The 11051-nt window shown below is 50.9% G+C and overlaps 1 protein-coding gene across 1 annotated transcript in view; it reads right to left on the bottom strand.

Annotated features, from left to right (window-relative positions):
* Window positions 1-5249: 5249 nt before the first annotated feature.
* Glg1 (golgi glycoprotein 1) overlaps window positions 5250-11051 on the bottom strand; it is a 125395-nt gene continuing 119593 nt past the window's right edge. The window contains exons 23-25 of the mRNA XM_004625997.2: window positions 10375-10495; window positions 9689-9795; window positions 5250-6584 (exon numbers count right to left, since the gene is read on the bottom strand). Of these exons, the coding sequence (XP_004626054.1) occupies window positions 6417-6584; window positions 9689-9795; window positions 10375-10495 (396 nt within the window). The 3' untranslated portion in view covers window positions 5250-6416. The remainder of the gene's footprint in view (window positions 6585-9688; window positions 9796-10374; window positions 10496-11051) is intronic.

Here is an 11051-nt window from a genome sequence, read left to right as displayed (position 1 = left end):
GTAAAACAAAGTCCAACATATGCAATGTAGTGGCTTAGTAAGGGCCTGTCTCAAAAAAAAAAAAAAAAAAAAAAAAGGGGCTGGGAAGATGGCTCAGTGGAATAAGCCCTTCCCTGACAAGTGCAAGGGCCTGAGTTCAATCCCCAGTTCCTGGAAAAAAAAAAAAAAAAAGCAAAAAGCTGCTGTGCATATAGCTCAGTGCAAAGGCCCTGGGTTCAATCCCCACTTCAAATACAAATACTTCAAACAAACCAAACAATAAAAAAACTCCAAATACCTTTTCTGTCACCCAAGCGTTAAGACAGTCCCTGTTGTGTGGATGGCTGCATCCTCCCCAATGGACAAGCTGGACTCTTGACATGAAGCTGGGGGACAGCTGCCCTCAAGGCCCACAGTGCTGTCACTTGTCTCTCAGGGAGGCAGCAGGAGTTACTGCAGAGCATGAGCTGTGCTGCAGGAGCAGAAGGCTAGAGCAGGATGGAGGGAGGCAAGCAACACTGATGTGTGACACTTCTGTCACGTGTGCCACTGTCAAACACACCCACTCAGAGACTAAGGCTGGAGGACTGGGCATGGTCAGGACAGTCTGGGCAGACCGAGAGCAGGGTTTGGAGCACAGGAGAGACATGCTTTAGAGGAGACCAGAGAGACCTGGGCAAGGGTACCAGGCCTGCCCACAGCACCTGGCTGGGCTGGGCTCTGCCGCACCCCAGCCCCTTGCCGGGCACTGATGCACCACACCCAGTCCCAGGCTACAGGGTGAACACAACACAAGCCTGTGCCTCCACCAAAGGCTTCCCACTTGCGGGCCAGTGCATCCATTCCCGCACAGAACCCCCCAGAGCAAGCTCTCTGCTGTGCTGGGAGATGGGTGGATTTGCACGTGACCTGCACACAACCTGCCGTATACTCCACATTACCTCCATCCCGCTTCCTATGCCTACCACAGTGTGAATGCTATGCAAAGAGCTGTGCTGCACAACGAGACAACACATGTCCACAGCCAGCCTGACCCAGCCAGTGCTTCGTCTGCCTGCAGGGCCTCTCAGAAGGGCAGAGGAGCAGCTACTGGTTCCAAGACCCAGCAACCCCACAAGGCCCTGAAAGGAGGGCACTGCCGATGAGGGGCCCCAAACCTGGTCCCCATTTCCGGAGCTCAAAACCAGGCAGCCTCTACCAGCAGCTGAAGGCCTCTGCCACCATGCTCCTCAAACAGAGGGGAGCCAGACTCTGTGTTTAGGACTCAGGAGGCCCCCCCCAAGCCACTCTCTTCACCTCTGCTTGTGCACAGGCTATCTCTTAAGAGACAGCACGGACGCAGACAGGAGGGGTCCTCCTAGGCTGCACCTCCCTCTCACCACATACCTGTCCCCCACTGGGTCACGGAATGGATGTGACTACCTCAGCAATCCCTCTACTGGGCAGATCTCCCGAGTGAGTCACTTTCAAAACAGAGGTGCACACTGGCTTTGCTGTGAGCAGAGGCAGCAGAGAAAAGGGCCACTAATGCAGGAACGGGCTGTCTCCTGGGCCGGGGAGCTTCCGGCCCGTGTCCCCACGGCACCAGCATGAGCAATTCTGACAAGCCAGCCTCCGACGGTAAACCCGAGAGGACTTCCAGAGCTGGCCCGGCACCCGAACACGGGGCAGTTCCTCTCCTCTGCCTACCTTGTGGTGCTACCTCATGGCACATAATGGGCCACCCTGAGGTCACAGCTCAGTTCTATAAACTTCTACCAGCTGAGCAGGGGGTGGGATATTCCTCCCAGTCAAAACAGATAAGATTTAACAAGTACAAACCTGCAAACTCTTTATTAAATTCTCCCATTTCATCTGTACAGAAAAAAATGCACATTATGTTCAGAATCTCAGTAACATTTCAAAATTACACAGCATGAACATGTAAAAACAAGGAACTGCTGGGATTTTATACATAGAAAGGAAACCCATTTACAAAAGAGGCTTGTTAATTGTACTTTTTTACTTAAAAAAAAAAAAAAAAAAAAAAAGCTCAGCAGATTAAAGCACCTGGATTACTATAAGTCTGATCTGGTAGTGAGATCCTGAACACCCTGTAGACCATTCCCTAAAATAAATAAAAAAAAAAAAAAAAAAAAGGCCCAAGATCCCACACAGGAGTGCGCAGCCTGTTTTCCCGCCAGGACTGACCTGGGGACCTGCTGCAGCCACCCGCAGAGGAGCAGGCGGCCGTCTGGGCTCGGGGTGAGGCACCTGGCCTGTGCTGGGAGAATGGCCAAACATAATACAGAGAACTGGTCACTCTTCCTCCACACCTGCAAGAGCCCTCCAGGGCAGATCCCCACCAGGATCCCTAACAGCAGCCTGTGGCGATGGCCTCATCTTTGTGCTCTTGGGAACACAGTCCCTGTCCTGTGTCCCCACAGCATCTTGCCACTGTGTCACCCTGAAGTCCACTCACCTGTTGACTGAGGCCTGGGTTGGAAGAGGAATTTGACGCAGACTTGACTGCTCTGACACTCACTTGATTGAGGCGGAAGGACTGAGGTGGAGTGTGGGGAGAGGCTGGCAGGCCAGACAAATGGAAGGAGGGGAGGCTGGAGTGTCAGATCTGGCCTGGTCACCCTGGGAGCCAAAGCCAAGGGATAGAGAGGTGGGCTGACAGACGGCTCTGAAGGCCTCCATGAATCACACTTTGTCCTTTTTTTCTTTTGTACTAGAAATTGAACTCAGGACCTTGCCCTTTGAGGCAGGCACTTGTGCTGCTGAGCTATATCCCCGGCCCAGGAACCACATTTTATAAGACCACTCAGGAGTGTTCACACGGCAAGGAAACTGAGGGAACAGTCTGAGCTCTGAGATTTTTCTAACTCGTAAGAAACTGAAATCCATGTAAACATACTAAAATGTACATAATCCACAAAGCCACATTCTTCTTGTGGTTCTATGGCCACAATTTAGGGTGCAAGTGGCAGGCCTGGCTGGCTGACTTCTGGGGCCCAAGCATCCTTACACCCTGAGAGGGTGCACGTGAGAAGGGGGCTTTGTGATAGGCTGTGGAGGAATGGGAAAGGAAGGCCTTTGCTCAAACACACTTGAGATCAGTTCAGAAAGGAGGCCCAGGGAGCCCTCTCCCCCTCACTGATTCACTAAGGGACATCTTTAGGACAGAAGCGGTACAACAGACCTACAGGTGGAGAGGACTGACAGTTCCAAAAGTCTTCGGAAGGTCAAAGGCCTTTGAACTACATAATTACCAGTTTTCTGATAAAATGCAAATAGCAACGTCCTTGACATTGGATTCTTCTATCAGTTGACCTCAGGAAATAGGAAGACATGAAATCTGGCAGAACCTTTCTATTACATTTCCTAGGAAAGTGTCTCCCCACCCAAGGCTTTTGTTGTTTCCCAGGAGAACAAGCACAGGATACAGCACTGCCAAGCAACCTGTGGTGAGGTGAGCGCCGAGTCACATCTGCTCATTAAATGCTAGCTCACGACTGCCTTAAACTCCCCTGGCTTCTCAGCATGCACTCACTGGCTCAGACAAGCTGGGCGGATCCCAGAACCCAGCCCGGGAGTGGTAGCCACTGGTCTCTCAGGAATGCAGAGGGTGAGGGTCTGGTCATAAGTCTTGGGAATAGCTATCCTTTCAGTACACCTACCAAAAGACCTGTCGTGGGCCAGAAGCAATGGCGGAGAAGTCCAGGGATGCATCAAGTAGCTGCTGACTCACTCATGCAGGTCCCCTTCTGTGGAGGAGCCTGTGATAGGCAGAAGTTAGTCCTGTCCTTGGCATTCTGTTCAGATTTTGGACGCCAATCCCCAGTGCCTCCACCCCTGGAGCGGGCTCCCTAATTCTTGGAGGGAGGTGAGGAGCTGCCTAAGAGTCTCTGAGATACTGACATGAGTTGGCAAGGCCAGATGCCAGAGACCTGGCTGCTGTAATTTTTAGCAAGTACCTGGAACTACAGCCGTGGCCTAAATCCTACCAGAAACATTCATTCTTCTGACCCTTGAGACCAGGGACCCAGCTGCCTCAGAACCTGTGAAATGTGATACCAAATGAGGTGCAGAATGGGCAGGCCTGGGCCACCCCACCAGGGCAGATGACGCCAGGGCCCCCGCACTAATGAAAATTTGTTGAAGACCTTTCCAGACATAGGAAAACATTCCAAAGAGGATCTGTGCAGACTTTCCCGTAACAACCAATTCCACGTACCAGCAGAGCTATCCCTTCTATTCTGTGTATAAACGACAAGTGTTTCACAAATTCATCAAACCTCCAAATCTGCTGCTGACTACCACTAAGGGGATTTCCTATCAGTTCAGAAAGAACACAATAGGGAGACTCATCAGAACCACGAGGATGCTTTACCATTAGGAGGGAGGCTGCAGACTGGAAGCCTATCCTGGGGGGCACACTACTGTAATGTCTGCTGCATCCCATGCCTTCCTCCTACCCCACGAAGGCTGTGGCAAGAGGAGCCCTCCGGGCGAGCTCAGCTCATCACTGAGCCTACAGTCATGCACGGTACGTGCACTGCAGTGTGTCAAGTCTCTTCAGGTAAGACTCTCAGAACAGGTGCTGGAAGACCCTAAGAGTAGGACCATGAGGACCAGCTGACTTAGCGGCTTTCACTGGTGACTTGCATTACACTAGGCCAGGGACATAGAGCCAGCTTGTGGAATCCACTGCCTCTAGGAAAGGCAGCAAAAACAGTCAAAGGAAAGAAAAGAAAGAAAACCACAGTACTCAAAGGTGCATCAGTCAGGCTAGACAAGGAGTATTTGGATCACTGATCCGCAATGGACACAGCTTGTACTGGACAGACTTAAAGGAAGACAGATGTCGCTCTGGTGCTGGCACTTGTGGGCCGTGCCAGGTGGGTAGGAGGAAGAGGGGCGCCATGAGGGGCCTGGGTCTACTGGGACAGTTTTAGGCACATGATTTTATAATACTTTGTGGACAACAGGCTAATAAAATATATATTATATAAATATATTTCCTACTGTACATGCTGCCCTCTGCGCAGCCACTGTGACACACGGCCCCAATTCAACCAAAGGTGAGGCAGGCTGAACCGGATATGCCCAGGCCTCTCCCTCCTGTGCCCCAAACCTGTCCCTTCTACACAGGACAGATGGGGGAGGGTGGGCAGGAACAGGTCCCCTATAAAGCTCAGATTCCAGAATGGCTGATGAGTCAGCAGAGTACCACACTTAGCCAGTGTCTGCTAAGGTGTGTACACACAGCAAATGGACAGAGATAAAAGAACAGAGAAAATCCTCCATCTTTTAATGTGATCATTCACCATACCTTCCATGTGGGGCACGAAGGAACCTGTCTGGAATCTGCCTGGAGCATGCGGGAAGGCTGGGTGGGACACCAGTCCCCCTGAGATCACATTAGATCTCTACAAGCCACTGTTTCTGATCTGTACAGCAACCGGAGAATAAAGCCATGTGGGTGAGAGCCCTGCTCTCCTCTTGGCCCTGCCTTCTCCACCCTGTTTCCCAGGACCCTGCCACTCAGTCACTGCTCTCGTGGCAGAGACTTTCCAAAGTAAGGGCACCTTCAGCAGAGCTGACCTCACCCATGCAGTCCAACAGCAGTCTGGGGAGGAAGGGGCGGCTCTCCCAGCCCCCACACTCAGAATCCGGCTCTCACTACAGACGCACGTGCAGCCCCGCTTCCGACTTCTGAGCCACCCTGTCCACCTGCCCTCAGCTCGAGACTTAACTGCACTGTGCTAGGATCAGAGATACTGGTGGCCGTGGGTCTGTGACCAGTGGTGGCTCCTTTTGGCGACAGCTGCAAGCAAACAGGACCCACATCAGGCTGGCCCGTGGCTTCCAGCCACTAGCCAGTGAAGCCCCCAGCCGGCATGGCCGGAAGGTGCTACTGGGAGATAAGCCACACGTCTATGACTGAGTACTGGGCATGTGCGTCCTCTCCAAGTCCTGCTTTCATCTGACGAAGCTACACAGAAGAAATAACCCTGTGGCCCAAGTCAAGCCTGGAGGCGTGTTACTATATACATTTTTTTTTTCTTTCTTTAAAAATTTCTTTCCTTTTTTGGTAGTTTTTTTTAAAAAAGCATTTGAGTTGCAGGTCAGGTGAGTTGGTTCTGAAGAATCGGTTGGTAGTTTTGCTGCAGGAGAGAGACCTGTCAACAGGCAAGTAAATCCAAGTTCGCCAAGGCAACCACCAAAGTGGCCAGCTGCGGACACTGCACAGACAGCGGCGGCAGAGGAGGAGGAGGACATTGTGGGCGTGGCCAAGTCTGGACGGGACAATCAGTGGGCACCTGCTGCTGCTCTACCGTGGGTGTCGGTGCCACCTCGCAGAAGGGTGAGGTGAAAGGGTACATTATGCAGGAAGGCTGTACAAACCGGGCACTGGGCAGGGAGTCCCTTTGGTGGTCAAGGCGGCTCTACCTGTCTTTGAGCTCTCGTGTCACTCGCTTGGTGATCCGTCCACACATGAGGCCAATCAGGAACAATATGCAGATGCTCCCACTGATCACAGACAGGATGTAGTTCTTTGATGGTGATGTCATCACTTGCATGGCAAGGTCAGAGAAGCCATCTGCTGGGGCCACCTGGAAGGAGACACAGCAGTGTGATGCTCTGGGGGACAGCGGGCAGCTGGCAGTGTTCAGTCTTAGGTGCTGCAAAGAGGCACGGTCACTCCAGTTCCTTCATAGTGACCATTTCTGCTGGCACATGAACAGCGCTTGAACCTCTGGACATGAGCACAGCTGCCAGGGGCAAGGGCTCCCATGATTCCACTTGTGTCCTGTTCATCCCAGCCTCAAGGGCAAGCTCATCTCGCCCAAGTCATAGATGAGGACCCATGGCTAGCATGGGTGTGGGGGTTGGAACACTGGTAGAAGGTCATGAGGGTTCCTAGCTTTTGACTTTTTTTTTTTTGCAGTACTGGGGACTGAACTCAGGACCTTGTAGCTTTTGACTTATGTTCTTCACTATGCTTACTGCTGCGTGAAACAGAGGCATGTAGAGATTGTGTTGTGTGTTCTCTCTTGGCTTTACTCACCATTACATCACCATGTACAAGCACAAACTGGACAGGCATTCCCCGAGATCCGACTCCCTACATATCACATGTGCACTCTTTTTACTCTGTTTCTACACCATCTCCAGAGGACCTCTGTGCCGTCTACTATAGCAGGACCAGGATCAAAAGGTTCTGGGACCACGAGCAGAAGTATTTTCTGGATGGCTAGCCAGAGAGCTCAACAGATTAAAGTGCCTGAATGTATCCGCTCACCACCTCAACCAGGGAAGAAGATGCTAATGAAGGTGAATACACTGACCAGAAAGGAGATGGAGATTGACACTGAACCCACAGACAAGGTGGAGTAAATCAAGGAGCATGTCGAGGATAAAGAAGGAAACCTGCCACAACAGTAGCAGCTCATCTATAGTGGCAAACAGATGAATGATGGGAAGACAGCAGCTGACTATAAGACTCTAGGCGTCTTCTGTCCTCCACCTGGGGCTGGCTCTGAGAGGAGGTGGTCGTCTTAGGCAATGATGAGTCTTCCCTCCTCTGTATCTCCTTACCCTGTCGCTCTTAGTGAAGTATATATTCTGTCACTAGCTGGGACACATGAGCTGTTGCCTCCTGTCTTGGCTGCCCTGTGTTGTGTATTTACTGGTGAAGAGACTGTGAGGCCCCCAGTATGCAGTGTTCCTGGCCCAAGGGGCCTTTGCTAGCTGTTGGGTTTTAGTTTGCAGTCCTGTGTGCTTCCCTCTCTTATGGCTGTGTCCCTGGTTGCCCATAAAAATTTCCTAGCCTAGATGGCTCAGTGGAATAAGCGCTTCTCTGGCAAGCTCAAGGACCTGAGTTCAATTCCTGGTTCCACAAAAAAAAAAAAAAAAAAAAAAAAAAATTACTTAAAAAAGGCTGGAGAGATGGCTCAGTGGTCTAAAGCACCTACTTAGAACAAGCTTGGCAAAGCACAGGGACCGTGGTTTGATCCCCAGCACCACATGCCAGCCAGCCCCGCCCCCCGGTGGGCTGAGCTGGCCACACACACACACACACACACACACACACAATTCCTAGCCTTCTGGAAAAAAAAAAAAAAAAAAAGATTAAAGTGCTTGCTTACACAGATGCAGGGACTGGGGTTCAATCCTTGGTGTGCCGTGCAGGCCCTGCCCCAGGGGTGAGCTGAGATGGCAATTGAGACTGGGCATGGTGGCACATGCCTGTAATCCCAGTGCTTGAGAGACTGAAAACAGGAGTTTCCAGTCTGATCTGTGTAGTGAGACCCTGCACTAAATACAAAAAAAAAACAAAAAAAAAACAACAAAAAAAAAAAGTATTTTCTGGAGCCTCAGGGTACTTGGGAAGGGTCTGGACCAGAAAATGCCCTCACTCCAATGTACACGGAACACAGCTGGCAGATGTGGGCTAGCGAGGTTAGAGGACCTGCAATTCTAGCACAGAACAAAGCATACACTGAGCCCCTCGGCCCCAGGAAGTGGTGAAAAGGAGCAGAAACCAGCATGAGGAGAAAGGGCAATAAAGGGTTTGTCTGCTGCTTCCAGGGGGACTTCTTCTCCTGGAGGGAGAGTGCAGGGGCAGTGGGGCTGGCTTCTGTGAAACCCACACAAGTATGGTCCTCCCTGCACGTCCCTTCTATGAGGCGCCAGGGCTTTCTCTGGTTATTCCCCCGAGCCTTGTTCTTCTTCACCTATCTCCCTCCCCTCCTTCCTTGACAGTCTTGTTCTGAGCTCTTGATCGTTCTTTTCTTTTTCTTCCTCTCTTTTTTCTTCCTTTCTTTCAACAGTCTTGCTGAGCTCTGAGGATTGCATGGCCCTTCTGCCTCAACCACCCAAGTAGCTGGACACATCCCACTATACCTGGCTGGTGCAGGTTAGCTTGTTACCTCGACCTGGACCAGCTGAGTGACAAAACTGGCCATGGAGCAGATCACTGTCTTGAGCTGATACAGAAGTATGGATCTAGGCTGGTGAGATGGCTCAGTGGTCTAGAGCACCTACTTAGAACAAGCTAAGCTAAGCAAAGCACAGGGACCGCGGTTCAATCCCCCAGCACCACATGCCAGCCAGCCCCGCCCCCTGGTGGGCTAAGCTGGCCACACACACACACACACACACACACACACTAAATAAATAATTAAAAAAAAAAAAAAAAAAAAAGAAGAAGTATGGATCTAAAACCCCAAGGGACCAAGGGGAAGCCATAACCTCTGACATCACTGTCCTCCATGGTAAAGCGAGGAAATAATCACCCTACTTACATCACATCACGGGACTCTGAGGTTCCAGTGGGTGTTTTATGAACTACAAGCAATACGCATAGCGCTGTCTATGGCTCTCCCCCTGGCCTGCAGGCATGTGCTCCACAAATCCTGAAGCTCCTGTTACCTCACCTTCCTCTGTGGCCTAGGCCGGCTATGCACTTGGTCTCCCAAAGGCTGTGTAAAATGATAGAAATAAGCCAACAACGCTGGGATTTCTTTTTTTTAACGTGCGTGATGTGTCTCACCACCGGCCTGTACACCGGGCCCTAGCCAGGGAGTTTTAAAGGCTCACCGACTGATTTTTCAAGCCTATTGCTTGTCTCCCTAGCAAGGACAAGAACAAGTCCCTGTAAAAGACAGAAACTGACAGACGGGATGGCCACGCTAGAGACCCTCCTGGTCCTTACCTTGGCCGCGTAACTCCACATTTCAATCCGATCATTGAGGCGCTTTTTGCACTCGGGCTGTAACCGCACCCGCTTATCCTCCAGGGCCTCCATGAGGCAGGACATTTCTGTAGGAGGAAATGGGAGAATGGTCTGCAACTGTGCAGGACAGAGACCTCTGTCAGGGAGAAGGATCCCCAACTATCCAACAACTATTAAGACTCAAGAAAGTTGAGTCTATTCTTGGGAACTTCATGCAGGTCCCACATGGTGAGGGGTGGGATGCAACTGCCAGGTGAGACCTCTCTTATTTTCCTTGGGCACAGTGGGCTCAGAACGACTTTTATACCTCGCTGGGTTCCCATCTCACATAAGCGGCCTATTGTGCCTTCTGAGGCTCTTAGGGAAACTCAGTTTGGGCCAGGGTGGGGGAAACAGCCATGGTTATACTTACTTTTTGCTTCTTTAATGAGTAACTCAATTTAAAAAAAAAAAAAAAAGAGTAACAATTTTTGCCCTTTACCAAATCCTTAGTTGTGAGGGCTACATCACTTCAAACTTGCAGGGCTATTCCTAAACTCATTCTGCCTCAAAGGCCAAGTTTTAGCAGCAGGAACCTGTCCTCCAGGGGTTGCTGCCTGCAACTGGGCAGTGAAGTTACAACTTCCAAGAGAACACAGCCAGGGCTCAGTGGCACAGGGACTTACGGCGCCCGCGGCCGGGGGTGATGGCTGCACAGTGGTGCTTAATGTCCAGGGCACATGCTGTGTGAAGAACAGGGTCCACAAAGATGTCTGCCTTGCTTTCCTTCAGCATGTTTAACACTTCCTGAAAGGGAAGGTCATTGTGGAGAGGGCTTTAGTAAACGCATCAGATCTGTCACTTGTGAAATCTACACACACACAAACACGCAAGGACTGGAGCCCAGGATACGATACACGGTGACCACCCTGGGAGAGGGCCTGTGCAGCTGCGAGACACACACACAGGCTTCTGGTCTCCCATTTAATTCACTAACCCCTCAGAGGGATCCAGAGGTCTAAGGAAAGCTGGTGCGTGGTCAGATCAAATATGGATCCTTGGCATTGCTGTATCTTACTTTTTTTTTTTTTGAGATGGTCTTATTATGGAGCTCAGGCTGGCTTTGGCTCATTTTGTAGCCCAAGCTGGTCTCGAACTCACAAATGATCCTCCTGCCTGCCTTATTAGCCTTGTGAGTGGTGGGATTACAGGGATGCACCACCACACTCAGTCAATGTATCTTACCATTTTAAAGTATCTAAGGGACTGGGGAGATGGCTCAGTGGAATAAGCGCTTCCCTGGCAAGCGCAAGGGCCTGAGTTCAATCCCTGGTTCCACCAATAAATAAATAAATAAATAAAT

Source organism: Octodon degus, unplaced genomic scaffold, assembly GCF_000260255.1.
Source record: "Octodon degus isolate 3935 unplaced genomic scaffold, OctDeg1.0 scaffold00011, whole genome shotgun sequence".
NCBI lineage: Eukaryota > Metazoa > Chordata > Mammalia > Rodentia > Octodontidae > Octodon > Octodon degus.
Note: the sequence above shows the minus strand (reverse complement) of the source record. Positions and strands in the feature narration are given on the sequence as shown.